Source organism: Saccopteryx leptura, chromosome 3 (genome assembly GCF_036850995.1).
Source record: "Saccopteryx leptura isolate mSacLep1 chromosome 3, mSacLep1_pri_phased_curated, whole genome shotgun sequence".
Taxonomy (NCBI): domain Eukaryota; kingdom Metazoa; phylum Chordata; class Mammalia; order Chiroptera; family Emballonuridae; genus Saccopteryx; species Saccopteryx leptura.
Genome location: NC_089505.1, coordinates 32,313,249 through 32,335,130, shown reverse-complemented (window position 1 = coordinate 32,335,130; position 21,882 = coordinate 32,313,249). Strand labels below are relative to the sequence as shown.

Here is a 21,882-nt window from a genome sequence, read left to right as displayed (position 1 = left end):
TCAACAAACTGACGAGTATTTCAATGGGAACTATGGGCCTGCTTTTGGCTAATGAGATGGTCAATGTGCTGCTCTCACTGACCACCAATGAAAGAGGTGCCCCTTCCGGAAGTGCAGCGGGGGCTGGATAAACGGCCTCAGGGGGCTGCATGCAGCCCACGGGCCGTAGTTTTGGGACCCCTGCAAATAGAAGAAAATATAGAAATATATATATATTTGTGATTTTGGAGTAAGAAGGACTTAATCAAAATTTTCAAAACACAAAACATAAAAGGAAAATTATTCAGTTGTCTACTTAAACATTAAGGATTTGGGGTGATAACATATGCAAAGTTATCAGATTATAACCAAAAACTCAGGTTTGGCTACCTGCTGCAAGGAAAGCAGAACTTGGGAGACACATGTTGGTGCAAAAGTTTACCCAGCTGTCAGAACCTGAGAGAATGGTGAACTTCTGTATCTCAGAGACCATCTCCTCTGGGAAGATGCTCAAGCCTGTGGTCATTACAGGGATATGGAGGGGAGGGCTTTTTTTTCTACCTAATCATCGTGCCAGTTTTGTTGCGCTCAGTATAGGGACATCCATCCCCCTTTGCCATCTTGGCCAGTGGGGAAGATTCCCTTGTGTTCCCTGTCTATGGTAAAAAGATTACTGATTGTTGGAAAAATTTTTTGCAATGTCAACACCATAAGACAGCAATTTTCAACAGCATGTGCCTCAAGAATTTTTAAAACATATAATACCTGTTTAGTCAGGGGCACTGACCTCTTTTCTTTTAGATTGTCAAATAAAACAGTGACAACAGCCAACACAACAATAGCCATCCAGTGTAAATTAATCAAAATTATGCCTATTTTTTCTGTCAGATTGGCAAAAAAATATATTTTTTTGTTGTGCTGCAGAATTTTAGTAATTAGCTTATGTGTGTCTTGAGATGAAAAAAGGTTGAAAATCACTGCCATAAGAGATTAATATCTAGCTATATAAAAAACTATAAGCAAATATCTAGGATATTCAAGCAAATCCACAGTTGAAAGAGAGAAAGCCTATTTGGAAAATAGTCCTATTAAAATGGACCTGTGAGATCTTGGTTTTTGCATTCATACATTTTGTAAATATTTACTGAGTGCTGATCACATATCAGCATTGTTCTAGGTCCTGGGAATACAACAGACAAAATTATCTTCCTTCATGGAATTTAAATACTTCACAATGTTCTTTCCCACCCAATAGAAAAAAGAAATTAGTTTCTTTTAAGTGAATTTTACTTTTACATTACAATCACATTTTAAAGTTGGAATAATTTTGGGGTGCTTTTTTTTCTAAATCCAAACTTCTGCATGACAATAAATAACTCCCCGCACAGATCTGACAGGCACAAGTATCTGACACTTGGCTTGTGTTTTGATTGCAAAGTCCAGAGGTTAGTTGGATCCAGAACGCTTAAGAGTGAATCATGGCTCTTCTTCTGCAATCTGTGTGTGACATTTGGCAACCTCTTTGAGCTTCAGTTTCTTCATGAGTAAAATGACACTAATGATGAGACTTGACATAAGGTTAGTATAAGGATTAAGTGAGATAATAGGAAACAGAACAGCATCTGGCACATTACAAAAACTCACTGTTGGCTATTTTTACTTCTATATCTTGATTATGCATTATGATTTGGAATGTTGTTTTTCTACACACCATATTTCAAAATTAGTATGGTAAAAATCTCTAGGCTGTTAATGAGGCAACTAAGATTTTCTTTAAGTATTGTAATAAGCAGAAAAGAAAGTCATGTGCCTCTACTAAGACTATAACCTAGTGGTGTATGATGTGTGTCTCACTGATTACCATTAATCCTAGTGTGTGACACCTGAACTCAGGATTACAGGGCTTAAAGGGGTGTGAGAGGCCATCTTGCCTGTCCGAGCCCTTCTTGACACAGAGGATTTGGAGACTTGGAGGAAGTAAGTGCCCTTCCCTGAGTTTGCACAACTAGAACCATGGCACCATTTATGTGATCATGATGAATTGGTTGTGATGAGAAAAGACTGTTATAATTAAGAATAAAGATTGCGATTAGGGAAGGTATTAACCTAGCTGACTTGTTAAATGGCTGTGAATTGGGGACATGAATAATCTCACGTAAGCAGAGATCCTGGACTCAGAGGATTTATGGTTATTCCATGTATGAAGAACTTGTGAGACTTTCAGTTGACTATCATTTTTTGGTACAGTAGGTGGAGCTAATCTCCCTCATTAGAATAAGGTAAACAGATTCAACCCAATTATAAGTGGAAAAAATATGTGTCTTCTGTCACTGAGGGTTGCAGAGAGTGGTGACTGGCTGGACAGCTCGGGAGCAGTGACCAGAAACATCAGAGCATGAGTTCTAAGTCAAAATCCATAGGAATCGTCGGAGCTCCTTTCTCAAAGGGACAGGTGAGTAAAAAACAAAACAAAACAAAACACAATTGGCTTTGAATAGCTGGAATTCATTAGAAAGTTTCAGACTTTCATATAAATGAAGTGTTATTGTCTGGTTAGTTAAGTTCCCTGATACAATCTGGCCCTGGAAAAGTATATAGTTTAAAGCTGTCTCACTATTTTGCAACATTGTGCAAATACGGTCACCAGCCCGCTTATTTTTGCGGTTCCTAATCTCAGCCACAGCCACTTTTATTTGGATCTACTAAATTTTCCTTGTATTTTTAGCCGGCTTCCTGAGTGAAGCATTGCTGAAATGCTCAGCCTCTGGGCCCCTTGGCTGTGGGTTTCCTCCCCAACCTGCCCCAAGCCTCAGAATAGTGCAGCTGACCTGCCGATTGAGGTCAGCAGCTCCCAGGAAGCAGAGGAAGCAGGAGACTTTGCAGTAAGTATGCAGGTGGCTATTATTTCAGATGGAGATGGAAAATCTTACAAGAACAGCTCTACCTACGGGAAAACAGTCTTCTGCTGTAGGTATACTGTCCTATAAACCCAGCGAATGTTGATATGACTAAGGCGCTATTAATACATTCATTTGTGGTTTGTGGACCAAATAAGCTAATACTATTAACATACTTTTGGGGGTTAAGAATGAATTTAAAACACATCTTTTGATATCTTGTAAAACATAGTCTTTTCCCACTGCCTGTTACGTTTCATCTGGCAAAGTAAGGATAATTAATGGTAACTTCAAGTTAAACATATAAAGTCCTTTGGAAAAGAAATCCTCTCTATGGGTACTAATTGCTAGCAATGTAGAGATGTGTTTTTCACAACTAAGGTGAATAGAGCTGCTTCTGTGCATTCTTTTCACCAAGAGTGAGAAGTCTAAAGTCCTGTGGAGAGAACTACCTACTTCACTGGTCCTTAGCCCTCCAGAAGCTTCCAGAGCCTTCTCCCCTTGAAGATCAGCACTTCAGTGTGCCCTACCATTTTGCAGAGTGCCTGATAATGTCCCAGAGCTTGATATCTGGCCAAACATTATGCTTATAAGGAATTTATTTATTCATTTATTTATTTTTAATTAAGTGAGAGGCAGGGAATCAGAGACAGACTCCCACATGTACCCCAGTTGGGATCTACCTGGCAAACCTCCTGCCAGGAGATGCTCTGCTTGTCTGGGCTGCTGCTCCATTGCTTGGCAACCGAGCTATTCTAGCGCCTGAGGCTAGGCCATGGAGCCATCCTCAGCGCCCAGGGCCAAGTTTGTTCGAACCATTAGAGCCATGACTAATGGCATGAGGACAGAAAGAGAGAGAAAGAGAGAGGAAGGGAGGGACAGAGAAGCAGACAGTAGCTTCTCCTGTATGTCCTGTCCGGGAATCAAACCAGAAATTTCACACACCAGGCCGACCCAGGCCAACACTCTACCAGTGAGCCAGCTGGCAGGGCCAGCAGAATTTAAAGATATGACAAAAACAGAGTCTTCTCTAGGAAGTAACTTACTATGGTTTCCATTTAGGCAGTATTTTGTCCCACCTCTCTTTCTACTAACGAGGTGCTCAAACCACTTTGGAATGTCTCTTCACCATTCTATTTTCTAGGAATTAAGTTTGGGGATTTTATTTCCTTTTTCACTGAGCTAATTTCTTATCAGAATGAAATATTAGCTCCGTCATATAGGAAGATCACATTTTAAGTTTACTCAAGAAATGTGGCTCCCCCCTCATTGGAACGTGAAGACATGTGTCAGCTGGTTCTAGTGTCGTTCTCACTAACACGGCATTGTTTGTTCCTCTACAGCTCAGCTCCGTAGACTTGCATTTGTATATGGTTCTAGTAGTTGACAGTAGCCGTGTCACTTCCTTTCATCTTTCTTTCGCCCAGTGAGTTTATCTGTAAACGTGGTCTGTTCTCAGCAGGAGAAACCCACAAAAGTAGAGGAAGGCAAAATGAACAATGCTAAACTTGCAGGGAGAAAACCAAAAGCTCCTTGTGAAATATTGTTTCCTTTATTTCAATTTTATTTGTAAAATGCGTAAATTTTTTTAACGATAAAAATAGCACCTTTGAGTGCTTACAGTGAGGCAGGCACAGCCATCGAGTCCTTCTCCTGGCTGGTTGTCGCAGTCGTCCCGTTAGGTGGTGACGGTGCGGTCTTGACACGCGAGGAAGCCGGGGCATAGGAAGGCGCTGTAACCTCACCAAGGTCACGCTGATCGGTGGGTGGAGAGGTGCAGCTGGGGTTGGAACTTGGGCCTGTTTAAATCTAGAGTAAGTTTAGTAAATTTTTTATAAAAAGTTAAACTTTTAAAATATTTTTAAAAAGAAAAAATATATATATATTAACAGAGATAGAGAGGGAGTCAGAGAGAGGGATAGACAGAGACAGACAGGAATGGAGAGATGAGAAGCATCAATCATCAGTTTTTCGTTGTGCGTTGCGACACCCTAGTTGTTCACTGATTGCCTTCTCATATGTACCTTGACCACAGGCCTTCAGCAGACCGAGTAACCCCTTGCTGGAGCCGGCGACCTAGGGTCCAAGCTGGTGAGCTTTTGCTCAAACCAGATGAGCCCGCGCTCAAGCTGGCGACCTCGGAGTCTCGAACCTGGGTCCTCGGCATCCCAGTCCAACGCTCTATGCCCTGTGCCACCGTCTGGTCAGGCAAAAAAAGAAAATATTTTTATGTGAATGGGAATAGACTATTTCTTCAGGTTAGCTACTTATTTAGATGTCCATGTTCTCATTGTTTTTGGTGCTATTGTGTATATATAGAGAGAATTTTAAGAAAACATATTTCTTTAGTTATGTGATAAATGCCTAGAAAAATGTCATCGACTGGAGTCAACCTTCAGAGTTCTTTTAATTTGGGTAACCTGTGTATGATTGCTTTATGCAACTTTGACAACGATTCATATTTTTAAGGGCTTTAATAATTCTATAGAAGTGTTAGTTCATCAACTAAGTAGAATGAATCCTTTGTGTATCTATCTTTGAGGAAAGGAAAAATAAAATCTGACTGTACATTGGTAATGGTGAAAGGACTAATAGATTTATGAAATTCCCAGATTGCCAAACATTCCAGTAAGATTGAAATAAAGTATTTTTTTCCTGCCTGACCATACTCATTCTGGTAAATATAATGAGATTACAGACACCTTAGACTTCAACACATATCTATCCTTAAAGAGGAAGAAGATCATAATAAATAAATAAATAAATAAATAGATAAAAACAACAACGAAAACAAATAAGACAAGTGTGAATCGAAAGTCCTTAGATTATTCTTTCGTTACCGTTTTAAATGGAGTTTTCTCCAGGTTCCTCAGAACCTTCTCTTTGCCCACATGGGTAGTGTTTTACTTCTCTTAGTTTTGAAGTCTTGCTTTGCAATCTGGCTTTTTATTGCAAAATGAAATTGGATGGGTCAGAGGTTAGAGACCCAAACGGCATTTGTATGTCAGTAAATACTGTGTTACTTTCTCTGGAAATCCTTCAAAGGTCTTTCCCAGAAGATAGGGTATTTTGCTGACACAAAAATGTTTCTTTTTTAATGCTGGGGTTAATTGCAAAATCCACAATTTGCTCACTTATTTTTGGGCAGGTTCTAACAAAGTCAGAATTGAAATAATTGACAAAAGTAAAGGAGCAAGGGAGGAAGGAATAGAGAAGGGAGGGAGGGAGGGAGGGAGGGAGGAAGGAAAAAAGGAACAAAGGAAGGAAGGAAGGAAGGAAGGAAGGAAGGAAGGAAGAAAGGAATGGGAGAGAGAGAAAGAAGGAAAGATGAAAGAAAGAAAGAAAGAAAGAAAGAAAGAAAGAAAGAAAGAAAGAAAGAAAGGAAGGAAGGAAGGAAGGAAGGAAGGAAGGAGGGAAGGAAGGAAGGAAGGAAGGAAGGAAGGAAGGAAGGAAGGAAGGAAGGAAGGAAGGAAGGAAGGAAGGAAGGGAGAAAGAAGAGAGGGAGGAAGGAAGGAAGGAGTATGAACTTGCTTTGGCCCCTGGTCCTCAGCAGAAGGCCTTAGACTGATGATAACAGCCCCTCTAGGGGATGTAGCCTAGTGTATTTTCTGTCCTCAGTAATTCTTTCTTTTCACACCACAACCCTTCTCCCATTAAAATGTGGTCCCATGAGAGTGAAGCTTATTGTCTCATGATAATAAGAACTCAGAGAGAGGTATTTTTCTACACTAAGACATAACATAGAAGGAAAAAATGGCCAACATAGAAACATCTGTCCCTACCTACAGCAGGTAAAAGTTTGACAGACATGCAAGAGAAAGGATTAGAGGACAAATGACTAGAAGGCTGAGCTTGAGAAAGCACTCTACTCCCTGTCTCCCTTCTGGTAAGACAGTGGGAGGTAGGAGGGAGGTGGTGGCAAAAAATGGGGTAAGTATTATGTTTATTTTACAGTTGAGCTAACTAAATCTCAGAGAAGTTCGGAAATTTGCTCATAGTCACACAGCCTTGAGTGTGTGATTCCAGATTGCACTGTTTGATTCCAAAACCTGTGTGCTCCTGACCCTCACGGATGCCTCCTTAAATGCGCAGGGAATCTCCCACTCGTGGCCAGTGAGGAACTGGGACTCAGCTTCAAAGGCAGTAAAGATAACAAGTGATGTCCAAAGTGGGTAGGTAAATCAAGCAATAAGAAAGGACTAATCATGAGCAGCAATTTGAATGAAACAAATGTAAAAGAATGCTAGCAAACCTCACTCTGGGAAATTTTAATGACTGCATTAATGCAAATATAGTGTCAACTGACATTTGATTTGTTCTACACGTTTTAAGGGAGCAGGGGAAAGGCCAGGGGATTTTATCAAATGGATGATTTTTGAGCATGTACTAAGTGTTAGCTGTACCCTACAAAATGTAGTGCTGCAAGGATAAAGAAACTTGGATGGAAATCCAAAAATGAAGAGAAGAACCCTGGATGGTTTAGCTAAACTGGCTGTTAGAGCGTCATCCTTATAGGTCAAGGTTGCAGGTTCAGTTCTGGGTCAGGGCACATACAAGAATCACCAGTGAATTAATAAATAAATAGAACAACAAACTGCTGTCTCTCTCTCTAAAATCAATAAAAATAATTTTTAAAAAAAGAATGAAAAAATAAAGAAAAGAAAAAACGAACACAAAATTGAAGGCTGAATCTGATCCAAGCAGCACTCTATGGGGTTTAAAGAGAGAGAAACTATCTGTTGGTTGAGGTGGAGGTGGAGAGCGTCAGGGGACAGGGGGGTGGAGCGCAGGAATGAAATTCCTCAGCCAGGGCGCTTGGGGTCCCTCTGCCGGACAGGAGTCTGGCATGGAGGATTTGTTTGGCAGCCAGGGAAAGTCATCTGCTAATTTGAATTGGGAAGAACTATTTGCTTGGGTGGGGCTACAGCCCAATCCTAAGGAGAGACATTCATGTCTTTTGGTACCTCTCCTCATCTGACAACAGGACATAACTCTGTATCCAAAACCCTTGTTGGAAACCAGAATCAGCCAGACACCTGAAAGAACTGTTTTTTAGATCACTGATGTGACAGAAGGCTAGAGAACTTTTATTGCCAGAAGGAAGCACATTAGCTTCCCGGATGTAAATACGGCAAGGTTAAAGTTTTTGTTCACTGTGCTTATTAAGCAGGTCAAAGTTTGAAATACTCTGTACTAGGTTGGTCTTAGTGGTTTCAGCCAGCTGCCTGGTGATTTTACCTATTGCCCGCTTTGTCCCCAAGAGCCTGACCTTGTTACCGTGAGGACCTACACGTAGCTCTCTCCTGTGTCACTTTTATTTTTTTTTAAATGCCTTTCCTCACGCTGTTCCCCCTGGTTTACAAAGTTTCTCCATCACTGTCTCCATTGTCCTGAACTCGTGTTGCAACACTAAGCTGAAACGTCACCCTTCCACCTAACACGCTCTGTCCCTGGCCGTATTAGGAGAATCCTGTTTTTATTGTTATGACATCTTGTATCTGCATTGAGGAAAATTTCCAAGTGCTGTAATTGAAGTGAAATATCCAAATCTCCTATGAGCTTACAAGTTACTCCAAGACAGAAACCATCTTCTTTTAATTATTGTATCTCCATCTGTCCGAGTGCTTTTGCACAAAATACATGTGTACTTTGTTGGTAGCATGTCGTGATGGGAAGAGGAGGTGCAGGTTTTGGAATCCAAAAGACGTGGGTAAGGTCCTGAGTCTCTGCCACTTGTTAGCTGTGTGCCTGTAGGGAAATTATGTAACCTTTCTGATTCTCCATGCTCGAATTTAACATAGGAGTAACCCGATCTACCTTGCTGTGATAATTAAACAAGGTAATGCAAATTCCTGGATCTGTAGGGACTCACAAAATCAGATTGCTATTCAACCGATTAAATAACGAGAAGTTTCCTGCTGTGGGCATCTGATGATCAAGATGATGTTTGAATTGCTTTACCTTCTCATTGTTCAGCCGCGAGGAGGAGTGGAGGAAGGCCCTTCAGTGTTGAGAAAGGCTGGCCTGCTGGAGAAACTTAAAGAGCAAGGTAACTTTTTTTTTTTTTGTATTTTTCTGAAGCTGAAACGGGGAGAGACAGACAGACTCCCACATGCGCCCGACCAGGATCCACCCGGCACATCCACCAGGGGCGACGCTCTGCCCACCAGGGGGCGATGCTCTGCCCCTCCAGGGCATAGCTCTGCCGAGACCAGAGCCACTCTAGCGCCTGGGGCAGAGGCCAAGGAGCCATCCCCAGCGCCCGGGAGGAAGGAGGGGGGGGTGGAGAAGCAAATGGGCGCCTCTCCTATGTGCCCTGGCCGGGAATCGAACCCGGGTCCCCCGCACGCCAGGCCGACGCTCTACCGCTGAGCCAACTGGCCAGGGCCAAGAACAAGGTAACTTTTAAGTAGAAATATGATCAGCTGCTTTCTTTCCCTCTCGGAAGGAAGGAGTGGGCTCCTGCTAACATCGGGGGTGTCTGAAATGACTTCTGGACCACAGAAGTGCAGCTCTGGTTATAATATCAGAATGGGCTATTAAGTCAAAACTTGACTTTCTCCCAGCTTTTGCCTTTCTATTCAGCCACTTCCATGAACTCGCTGGAGTTCAGTTCCCTTGGTTGTTGCAAGAACTGATACTTATTTTTCTTTAAAGGAAGGCTTATGCTATCCAAAAACACGCCCAGGGAAATTCACTGTAATATCAGAAATCATAACGAAGTATTTAGTTACAGCACGGCTGTGAATAAACTTGGAGAATCTAAACAAACAAAACCCAATAATAATTCTAATATGTGTGTATCGTTACTCATATTGTACACACATACATATTTACATATGTGAGCAGCATACAAATGAAAAAAATATTTTGTATTTTATTTATTTTTTATAATAAATAAAGTTTTATTAATTTTAATGGGGTGACATCAATAAATCAGGGTACATATATTCAAAGAAAACATGTCCAGGTTATCCTGTCATTCAATTCTGTTGCATACTCATCACCCAAAGTCAGATTGTCCTCTGTCACCCTCCATCTAGTTTTCTTTGTGCCCCTCCCCCTCCCCCTCTCCCTCTCCCTCTTTCCCTCCTGTAACCACCACACTCTTGTCCATGACTCCTAGTCTTGTTTTTATGTCCCACCAATGTATGGAATCCTGCAGTTCTTGGTTTTTTCTGATTTACTTATTTCACTCTATATAATGTTATCAAGATCCCACCATTTTGTTGTAAGTGATCCGATGTCATCATTTCTTATGGCTGAATAGTATACCATGGTGTATATATGCCACATCTTTATCCAGTCTTCTATTTTATTTTTTAACAGTGATTAAAGCCTTTAAGCAAAATCTTGGCCAATACAGCAAGAATCCATAAAAGAGTAGTGTCCTTAACATGTTCGCCAAGTCCAAGTTGGCCCCAGCACCTTGCCAAATCCCTGAGAAATGCAACCCAACCCCCGTTCAGTCTGTTAGGAGCTGTCACAAGGAGCAGGAGTCCAGGAAAAGTCCACATCCAGGAAAAGTCTGCATGGCACTGGAATTGTTGTCACAATTCTATACTTTGCAGCTCATGTCCAAGTCCCAGTGACCGCTGCTTCAGGCTGGTAATGATTCAGGTAGACTGGAAAAGCCATCTGCAGCATATGTAGAGATGGAGCTTCTGTTCTCCTCTGCCTGGAGAGATGAGACCAGGGTGCTTTTCCCTGGAGCTCTGTGACTGTGGCTTGGTAAAGAGAACCTTGGGATATACCAAGCTGGGTGGCAAAGGTAGATTCATAATAGAAGTTGGCAAAAGGGGGAAAGAGAGCTCTAAATTAGGAGTAGGTCCCAGCCTGAAATATGAGTGGGACATTGAGGTAGGAGGGATAAAGGAAACACTATATATTAAACAAAGCAGCAGAAAATAGGACTATCAACACCCACAACAGAGATCTTCAAGGGAAGAATAAAAAACCTGACTATTCAGGCAAGACATAGTTAAGTGGCCCTTGTGCAAATGAGATCAGTTTACCTGCTTCTTGGAAGAAATACCCTAGGCTCGTCCACAGTGTCGTAGATGGGGCCAACGGCCCTGGGCACCTTCAGTCTTCAGTGGCAAACCCCAGCATTCTGGGCAAGGTTAGGTCATAGGTGGCTGGAGCAGGGCTGGAAGAGACTGAACCCTCCCTTAGAGGAGCGAAGGGTAAGCCTACCTTCCAGTGTCCCTTTTTCCTCACAGCAAAGGCATGTAAGCCTGGCAGGCTTTAGCTCAATGACCTTCCTTTCCACTATTGAAGCAGGACCCAGATGGCATCCCATGAGATCCCTTTGGGGCATTGGAGCCTTTAAGGGCGTATCCTAAAAGCTGGTAGTTCCCCTGATCTCTATTGGGCTTTTTCTGCCTCTTGATATCTTAAAAGCCATGCTCAGAAGATCTCGCTGAAAGGTTTGAGGATCCCCATCCACCTATATAAATCTTTTCCATATATCAGAGCTATTTGGAAAAAGACAAAACAGTGTATTTTGTATTTTAAAAGTATAGCTAAAGTACATATCATCTTTATATATAAAATGCTGATGAAGTGTTGCTGAGATATGGAACAACTGGAACCTTCGGATGTTTGTGATGAGAATGCATTATATAATACAGCCACTTTGGAAAGGAGAGGGGCAGTTTTTAAAATAAACATACATTACCCGACCAGGCGGTGGCGCAGTGGATAGAGCGTCGGACTGGGGCGCAGAGGACCCAGATTCAAAACCCAGAGGTCAGCGGCTTGAATGTGGGCTTATCTGGTTTGAGCAAGGCTCACCAACTTGAGCCCAAGATCGTTGCCTTGAGCTACAGGTCACTCAGTCTGCTGTACCCCCCCCCCCCCAGTCAAGGCACATATGAGAAAGCAATCAATAAGAAGCTAAGGTACCGCAGCGAAGAATTGATGCTTCTCATCTCTCTCCCTTCCTGTCTGCCTGTCCCTGTTTCTCTCTGTCCCTGCCACAAAAAACAACAACAACAACAAAAACATACATTTACCTTTTAACCCAAAAAATCTACTCCTAGGTATTTACTTCAAAGAAGTGAACACATATGTGTCCTGCAAAATCATGTTTGTATTTGAAGGTTTGTAGCGACATTATTTATAATAGCCAGAACAGGGAAACTGCAAAGTGCCTATCAGCCGGTAGGTAAATGAAAGGCGGCACACCTGTGCCACAGGGTGACTGACTGTGCTGGCTGCAGAGGGGCAGGAGGGAGGTGAGGGTGCTAATGGAAGAGTCTAGATCTGGACTGTGGTGGTAGTTGATAGACTGTAGATATTTCTAAAACTCACTGACCGATACACTTAAAATGAATAAATTTTAGCAAATAAGAAATACACCTCATAAATCTAAAAAAGAGTGAGACCTTAATAAAGAACAGAAATTCTGGGTAAATGAACTGAACTAGTCCATCGGTTAACCAGCATATTGGTCACATTTTATATCAGGTTAAGTCCCTCAAGGTGTTACTGGGTCATGGATACACACAGAGATGAAGAAATACAATACACCATGACATGAGTCAGAACTCTGAACCGAGCCTGAATCACAGCTCCACACGGAGCTCTTACTTGAGGCCTAATGCAGTGCTTTTTAGGAAGTTCACCCCGGTCCTTAGAAACTTTGGGTTACATTATTTAAAAAGCAAAATAATAAAGCCTTTATTCCCTAAGCTTGCTAAAGTGTTGGGATCGATGGTAGTCACATACTCATTGACTCGTTGATTCTGACAGTACCACTATAAGGCAGGTACCAGGGACAGAAGCGGGAGTTGGCCTGCTTCAGTAGGTGAAAGATTGAATTGAAACCAAGAATTGCTACTAAAATATGCTGTACTTTCATGTGTGTGTGTGTGTGTGTGTGTGTGTGTGTTTAAAAAATAATTTCTTCGTTACAATACATGCTTATTGCAGAAAAGCAGAAAGCGCAAAAACACAGATAAAGACAGTGACACCACCCATTAAGCCCAAACGCGAAGGTCACGGCTGTTGCTCTCATAGCCTGAGTGGATGGACTGAGGTCCTTACTGCGAGCCTGGTGGAGGGCAGGCCCCGGTGCGCAGCACGGGTCGGAGGATGGAGGCAGGCAACAGCAGACGTGGCTTCTACCTGCACAACTTCTACAGTCTGTTCAGACCTTGTCTGTGCTTATACTTCAGGAAATATACCTATTTTGTACATTTAAAAGTACCCTGCACATACTGTTGTTGTCTTTTTTTAACTTAGTAACCTGCAACTTTTCCTTTTAATTGTAGAGTGTGACGTAAAAGATTATGGGGACCTGCCCTTTGCTGATGTCCCTAATGACAGTCCATTTCAAATCATGAAGAATCCGAGGTCCGTGGGGAAAGCGAACGAGCAGCTGGCTGGCGTGGTGGCGGAAGTGAAGAAGAGTGGGAGGACCAGCCTGGTGCTGGGTGGAGACCACAGGTGGGGCTGGATGACGAGCGCGGTGGGGGTCGGGCCACGTGAGAGAGAACGTACGGAAGGGAAAGCACTGAGCCAATAGCTCACACAGCCTGGTGCTGGGTGCAGACCACAGGTGGGGTTGGATGACGAGCTCGGTAGGGTCTGGGGTCGAGCCGGAGGAGGCAAAGCCGAGGCCACGTGAGAGAGCACGTACGGAAGGGAAAGCACTGAGCCAATAGCTCACACCAAACTTCTGCCTTTAAGAAAAGTCTTATTGGTTACCGCTTTGCTTTGAAAACAGACTTAGCTCTACTTGAAGTCTTGCATTATCTTTATTAAACAGAAAATAAACAAAATATGAATGCATTTCAGTAAAATATTCAGCCCAGGCTTACATTTCTCACTAAATAAGTACTGAGGAAATTCAAAGTCAACTCGTTGTACCTGATTACTGATATCATCAGGATCATCCCATTGAGGTCAACATTTAAAAGTGCTTTCCATTATAAAAGTAATAATTATGCAATTTTTGAAATACACACACATATAAAAGGAAAGAAAAACAAACCAGTGGTAATTGTAGTTAACTCTAACAACCATTTCAACTGGAATTGAAAATGTCATATTTTCCTTTCTGCCCTATTTCTTCCTTGTACATGATTTTGTTTAACAATTGTGTGTATGTGTGTTAGTCTGTCTTGTTTTTAATCTACAGTAGAAATGTCTTTATCATACTTCATGATATATTAACATATGTTTTTAACATTGCATAATTTTTCATTAGAGTATTATATCATTATATATACCCATATTGTCTGATATTCTGGTTATTTTCAAATTTTCAGCATTATCAATAGTTGGCAAAATAATTTTTGTATATGAGCCTCTTTAATCTTTATTTTTAAGTTCCCAAAAACTGGAAGTATGATTAGGTCAAAAGTAAAAGCATTACAATGGCTTTCATTGCAAGAGTCAATTATTTCAACCCCTCAAATTTCGTCCTGAAAATCAAACTGTTACTAGGGCTTTTATGACAAAACTGAAATTGAGAAGCTCAGGCTTACTTTCTATTTTAAGTGGAAACATTTTAAAGTGGAAAATTTTAAAATGGAAAAAAAAGAACTTGAGGGAAAACAAACATCAAGCCTGAGTAATCAATACCTGAACATCAAGGCATGATTGCTTCCACGTTGAGAACTGAAAAGTTCACGAGTCTCCGAATGACACTCGAAACGCTCACACGTGGGAGAAGGTGGGCATTGTATGGCCAGTCCTAATCTTTTAACTTTTGTGAAAGACATCACTTTGTTGCTCCGATCAGGCAATTTCCTGGAGCTTGGTGTGCCTGAGATGAACTTGGAGCGTTCTGGACCTGGCTAAGAGTAGGTCCTGAAATGTGTGGGAGGAGAGTAGAAAGTTCAAGCAGAGGACCTGGTCATTGAATAGAGTGAGCGAGCACCTGGGATGTGCTGGCGGAGGCGGAGGGAAGGGCTTCTGAGTGATGCCCCCTCTCCAATAGTACACAATTGGGTTTTAAGAAGACTGGAAGGACTCTGACATAATTCACTTGGGAGAATGAAGAATTTACCAAGAGAAATGAGACAGCAGAAAATAAGCCTGATTTAACCCTGAAAATGGAATAGTCTCATGCTAAGGAATTCCTTATGTGGTAGCATTTTTGCACATATTTAATTTTTGATGAAACTATAATTTACAATTTCACTGGAAGGTGATTTTGAAAACTATTACAAATTATTTCGTGAGCCCTCAGTGGAACCCTAGCTTCTTAGTACATATTCAGTGTAAGCTGTAGTTTCTCTATTAATTTGTTTAATTAGCATCTCCAATTTAAAATCTTTGAGAAATATCAGCCTCTTTGACTTACAGGAAAACCCAGCCCGAGCACTGAATGAATGATAATAGGATGTATATAATGATATTGCAAACTTGATGTTCACACGAACTTTTTCTTCTAAAGTTTGGCAATTGGAAGCATCTTGGGCCATGCCAGGATCCACCCAGACCTCTGTGTCATCTGGGTGGATGCTCACACCGACATCAACACTCCGCAGACGACCAGCTCCGGGAACATGCACGGACAGCCTGTGTCCTTTCTCCTGAAGGAACTGAAGGGGAAGGTAAAAGGCTGGGTGTATTCTATTACCAGACAATACTCTTTCGCAGAGTCCGGGAGATGGAGGGAAGCAAGGACCCCTCTGCCTTCTTACTCTTGGGATAGTTTCAAACTGTTTCCTTGGCAGCCAATAAGCACAGGGTTGGAAGATAGAGGTGGTGAGGCTCTGCACCACTACCTTCCTCGACAGTTTGCAAACTGATTTGATATCTTCCCTTTTGATTCTTAAACTACCCTTTTTAGTAGGTGGGGCAGAGAGTCATCTTTTATAAGCAAGTTAGCAAGGCTCAGAGGTTAACCAACTCACCCAGATCACATGCCAAGCATATGGCCAGGCAAGGGCCAGAACTGGTCTCCTCGTGCCGACTTCTGTTACCTGCCACACAGCTCTCATTCTTACCAAGCGTCCCCTTCACATCACAGGGCCTTTTCAAAAATGGAGTTTTAAAATGCGGATCACAACCGTTTATTATTGACACCTTTAGTGTGAGAAGCACATACCTAAGTCGTAAGCAGAACTCCCTCCTTGCTCCCTAGAAACTTCTTTTCTAAAAGATATAAGATGACATTCCAGACTAAGATTTAACACTGTGGTTCATAATTTTTACTGATATACTTGTTACTACCATAGTTATTGATACAACTGGAGTATATCGGTCTTTATGATGACACTTGGGAATGCTCTGTTAAATACCCAGAACTAACATTTTCTGAATTAACAACCAAATGATAGGTATATACACTTGCAAAATGTGTATATACTAGCACATGGGAACAGCCCAGGTTGACTCCAGGACATTTGAAAAGCAACTGGGGATTGCTTTAGTCCTCTAAGCCCCCTTCTCGGTCAAGTCTGTAATAAGAGAGAGAAGAAAGAACGGAAGTGATGCAGCATGATTTCTCACAGATGAGTTCTGGGAAGACAGGGCCCAGTGGAAATCATGCACAAATGATTAAATGCTGATGAACGCCGACAAGTGATTCAGATTAGGTCTGGGCCACAGGGTGAGGCTGGGCCAGGCCAAAGCACTCAAGGGGACCACCGGCGAGGCAGGCATTCTCCTCTTCATTTTGTATTGTCTTTTAATGATTCATACAAATTTATGTTCAAGGTATAAGACATATGCAATCCAACAAGTGTAAGATTTGCTCAAGAGAAGCACATATAACATATATAATGGACGCATTGTAATTTTAGATCCCCGATATACCAGGATTCTCCTGGGTGACGCCTTGCATGTCGGCCAAAGATATTGTGTATATTGGCCTGAGAGACGTGGACCCTGGGGAACAGTAAGTTTATTCCTTGATGTGATTTACTTTCATTTTGTCCCTTTGCATTTAAGTGTACTGGCCAAACCTATGAGAAAAAAATTATTTTAGGCATCAAGTCTATATACCTAAACCTTTATCTATATACGTTTATATGTATATATACATTTCTATATATATGTTTATATTCAGGTGATTTTTATATTAATTGACTTGATGTTAAAAATATTATATATTTAACACAGTTCACAGAACTTAACTAATTTTATCCCATTGATCTTATCCCATTGATCTTTTCTTAAAAGGAAACAAGAGGGCAGAGTTGACCTCCACATTAATTATAGATTATCTTAATATCTCCTCTTTCATAGCTACATTTTGAAAACTCTGGGTATTAAATACTTTTCAATGACTGAAGTGGACAAACTGGGAATTGGCAAGGTGATGGAAGAAACACTCAGCTATCTAATAGGAAGGTATGATGCTCGTGTGTGTAACATAAACTTATATGATATTAAAAGAACCCGCTGCTGACACCAGTCAGTGTAAGTTATTAATAAGGCCTTTATGTAAAATCATGGAACTTTGCTGTGTTGTTCCTTTTATACAGCAAACTAAGAACTATATTTATCTGCTAAAATTAAACTACCAACTTAAAACTAAATTATTCTTCTGCTTCTTAAAAGAAAGAAAAGGCCAATTCATCTGAGCTTTGATGTTGATGGCCTGGATCCGTCTGTCACACCAGCCACTGGCACGCCCGTCATTGGAGGTCTGTCTTACAGAGAAGGTCTCTACATCACAGAAGAAATTTGCAAAACAGGTAGGCATAAATCTGGGTGAATAGAGAAGCAAGTATACATGTGGCCATTTATCTTTCTACCGCCTGACCTGAAAATCAGGCCCAGCTGTCACCTCCAGAATGCCATCCCATGATGCAATAACTGACGTGGTTTCAGCTGGTCACCCCCTCTTCACACTCCGGAGTGATATGTCTAAGATCCTGAATTTCAAATGTCAACTATTTAACAAGTTACCTTGTTTCCATTTGTTGTTACAGGGCTGCTGTCTGGATTAGATATCATGGAAGTCAACCCGTCCCTGGGGAAGACACCGGAAGAAGTAACTCGAACAGTCAACACAGCGGTGGCAATAACCTTGGCTTGTTTTGGGCTTGCTCGAGAGGGTAATCACAAGCCTATTGACTACCTTAACCCACCCAAGTAAATGTGGAAACTTTATATAAGAATTTCACAGCTAATAACATCATTAGTGAATCTAACAATTTACTTGCGCTTATGGTTTCCTCTTACAGATTTGGTGTTTCAGAAAACTGTTTTTTGCTTTAGGCAATATTAGTACTATTAATATTCATATACTGTATTATTAATAATAAATAAAATATAATAAACTGTATCAATTCCCTTTTGGTGTGAAATATTTGGAAATTCCAATTTTTGTAAACTTAGCTTTTTTTCCCCCCAGAGACAGAGAGAGATAGAGAGAGACAGTGAGAGGGACAGATAGGGACAGACAGACAGGAAGAGAGATGAGAAGCATCAATTCTTCGTTGCGGCACCTTAGTTGTTCATTGATTGCTTTCTCATATGTGCCTTGACCAAGGGGCTACAGCAGAGCAAGTGACCTCTTGCTCAAGCCAGAGACCTTGGGCTTCAAACCAGGGACCTTTGGGATCAAGCCAGTGACCATGGGGTCATGTCTTATGAACCCATGCTCAAGCCAGCAACCCCACACTCAAGCCAGCCCACCAGGTTTTGAACCTGGGTCCTCTGCGTCCCAGGCCGATGATCTATCTACTGCACCACCACCTGGTCAGGCTGTAGTTAACTTTTTTTAAAAAGTTTAAATTCAGTTTATTGGGGTGACACTGGTTAATAAAATTATATTAGGTTTCAGGTGCACGATTCTATAACACATCATCTGTATACTGTTTTGTGCACTCACCACGCCGAGCCAAGTCTCCTTCCATCACCATTTACCCCCTCTACCCTCTTCTACCTCCTCCCACCCCCTTTCTCTCTTGTAATTCCCATACTGTTGTCTGTGTCTATGAGTTGTTTTTTGTTTTTAGCTTGATTCCTTCACCTTTTACCCCCAGCCTCCCAACTACTTTAAGAAACTTATATTCCCATTTTGGCAAAAGATTTAATCTCTAGAAAAAAAATGTACAAATTAATTTCTAAATAAAAATTTCCTGGTGCCTGACCAGGCGGTGGTGCAGTGTCGGACTGGGATGCGGAGGACCCAGGTTCAAGATCCCGAGGTCGCCAGCTTGAGTGCAGGCTCATCTGGTTTGAGCAAAAGCTCACCAGTTTGGGCCCAAGGTCGCTGGCTGGAGCAAGGGGTTACTCGGTCTGCTGAAGGCCCAGGGTCAAGGCACATATGAGAAAGCAATCAATGAACAACTAAGGTGTCGCAATGCGCAACAAGAAACTAATGATTGATGCTTCTCATCTCTCTGTTCCTGTCTGTCTGTCCCTATCTATCTGACTCTCTCTCTGTCTCTGTAAAAAAAAACAAAAAAAAAAAACAAAAAAAAAACCAAACTGATCTTGCCTGGTCAAGGCCTATATGGGAATTGATGCATCCTACTCATCCTCCCTTCCCTTTCCTCTAAAATGAATAATTAAAAAAAACCAACAAACAAACAAAAAATTTCCTGGCGTTAAAAATAAACAGCGGCACTGTCTGTCCCAGAGCACGCACACGCCTTTCTTCCCCCACAGGCCTGCATCTCCTAAATTCTAAGGGTCCCCAGAAGCTTGCAACCAGGGGAGGCCTGGGCAGCAGCAGCTTTCCCAGGCTAAACCCCCGAACCTGTCTCCCAAGCCCTCTTTTCTCGGACTTCCCAGGAGCCAAAGCAACCCACCTGGGCTCTTTCCTGGTGCTTCTATCCTAAGCCCTTCCTTGTTTCACTGTTGCCAGCTTTAATAAATGGTCTCTCAAAACCATCTGGGCTTGCGTTGTGACATCTCTCCTGCATGAAGTCAAGAACCAACACAGTACAGACCAGCCAGAGGTGGACCCACTCCGGGCCGGTTCCGGTCCGGTAACACCACTGCACTGCCGTAAGTGGTGAGACGGGCAGGCGGGCATCGTGCGCTTGCGCCCAGAATGGCTTTACTTTCGCCTAACCACTTCAAGGCCTTTGGCCCTTCATAACGCTGTAAGGCCATTTTAATAAGTTTGCTTTTTCATTTGACAAATGGAGAAGCTAAGGTTTAAAAGTTATTTGATAGCCCTGGCCAGATAGCTCAATTATTTAGTGTCATCCTGACATGCCAAGGTTGTGGGTTTGATCCCCAGTTAGAGCACATACAGGAATCAACCAATGAGTGCATAAATAAGTGGAGCAACGAATCAATGTTTCTTTCTCTCTCTGCCTTCTTCTTTCTCCCTCTAAAATCAATAAATTAAAAAAAATAAAATAAAACTCACACCTCCATAGTAGGATTCCTGAAACAGGAGTTAAGCTACCCCACTTGAAAAGGGACCATGTTCCCATGTTGTTCAAAAGATGTAATTTGTATAATAAACTCTATGTAAGGGTCCATCATGTCTACATGTTTGTAAATATATGCAAAATACACACACTCACACAAACATATCCTGCTTAAAACTACTACAAGGATTCAAACAGCCATAGTGAAATCCTCAGCCCCCAAACAATGAGACCCCGGGTGAAACTGGCCTCGGGGCTCTGGTTTCATCCGTGAACTGGGCCATCACGAGGCTTCGGCAATCTCCACGTTCATTCCTGTTAGATGGCCATGTTTTACTTTTTCTAAACCTCAAACTGATATCGGTTTATATTTTTAGCATAATAGCCTTTTGGGAGGTGGAAAAAATAAATAAAACAGCTATTTCATTTCTAAAATTTGCTAATTCAGATAGAGATTTCACTTAAAATTATCTGTGACTTCTAAACATGCCACCTTTCACTCATTGCAGTCATAGTATGTTTAATTAGCTGAAACCTTTAAACATCCTACAAACCTCATTTTGGCTCTGCAATAGAGGAGAGTGAAAACAAAACAATGAGAGTAAATTATGATCAAAACCAGGGAAGCAAACTCTTTTCCTGCACAACTTACACAAAACTCAAGTAGACTCTGCAATGAAGGAGGCCCCATTGTAACAGCCATATGTTAGCACTTCTACCATATTTTTCATATGCAGCTCAGAATTTTAAACCTAACCTTTGACAGTATGGACTTTCTAAGAAAAAAAATTTTACTGAATTACTTTTAGATAAGCACCATTATGCTGAATCTCACTTTATATTGTCTAATACAGCAGCCATTTGTAGTTGCTTAAATTCATTAAAGCTTAATAAAATCTAAACTTGAGTTCCACATTTCAAGTGCTTGATAGACACATGTAGCTACTAACTACTGCATCGAACAGCACATACAGAATATTTTCACCGCTGCAGAAAGTCCTATTGGGCAGTCACTTTTGAGTTGCTATTTAAAAAAAAGTTAAGAAGTAATGAATATAAAGTCACTTTTCCCCCCTCAGGTGCATTTTAAACCCAAATAAAGTATCTGCCTTCTATTAATGTCTCTGATTTATAATGTCTTTTAAAAGCCCTTTTGGAGAAAATCATATTCCCATTTTTTTTAAACTAGAGAAGAAAAAAACTGAATTTTTAGTAAATGATTGTAATGTGTATATTCTCGAAAAGTAACATTGATTTTCACTTCTTTTATGCTATCTGTGTAATACCAGTGTCATAATTACTACCATTTTAGGAACTCAAAGTAACATATTCCTCAAGGTAGCAAGACCATATTAAAAGTATGTTAAGAGTTACACTTGAATTCATTTCTATCACAAATTTTTGGAGAATTTCAACAATATTATTAGCATAGAAAAATTACTTATACTACTATATAAATTTCAACTATAATATGAACCATGAAGAAGATGAAAGTCTAGGAAGAAGTATTTGGAAATAAAAAATTGAAGTATACGTGTTTAAACTTCATTGATTAAAAGAAATAAGTTCTCCTAACGCCTAGGTCACTGTCAGTCACCAGCCGTACTGTACAACTTGTGGAAGGGGCTCGATTTTCTGCTACACCAGCCAGCACACCGCCTGCCACTCAGTAGACGCTCATGCAAATTGAGTAATCAGTCAGATGG

At 41.3% G+C, this 21,882-nt stretch overlaps 1 protein-coding gene across 2 annotated transcripts in view; it reads left to right on the top strand.

Annotated features, from left to right (window-relative positions):
• The window catches only part of ARG1 (arginase 1), a 41,848-nt gene extending 23,742 nt beyond the window's left edge, over positions 1-18,106 (top strand). The window contains exons 2-9 of one of the 2 annotated variants that reach the window (XM_066373218.1): positions 2,315-2,431; positions 8,853-8,925; positions 13,154-13,328; positions 15,286-15,445; positions 16,640-16,734; positions 17,085-17,189; positions 17,400-17,536; positions 17,774-18,106. In XM_066373218.1, the coding sequence (XP_066229315.1) occupies positions 2,375-2,431; positions 8,853-8,925; positions 13,154-13,328; positions 15,286-15,445; positions 16,640-16,734; positions 17,085-17,189; positions 17,400-17,536; positions 17,774-17,940 (969 nt within the window). In that variant the 5' untranslated portion in view covers positions 2,315-2,374 and the 3' untranslated portion in view covers positions 17,941-18,106. The remainder of the gene's footprint in view (positions 1-2,314; positions 2,432-8,852; positions 8,926-13,153; positions 13,329-15,285; positions 15,446-16,639; positions 16,735-17,084; positions 17,190-17,399; positions 17,537-17,773) is intronic. The other variant, XM_066373219.1, reaches the window with a different exon arrangement.
• Positions 18,107-21,882: the final 3,776 nt, after the last annotated feature.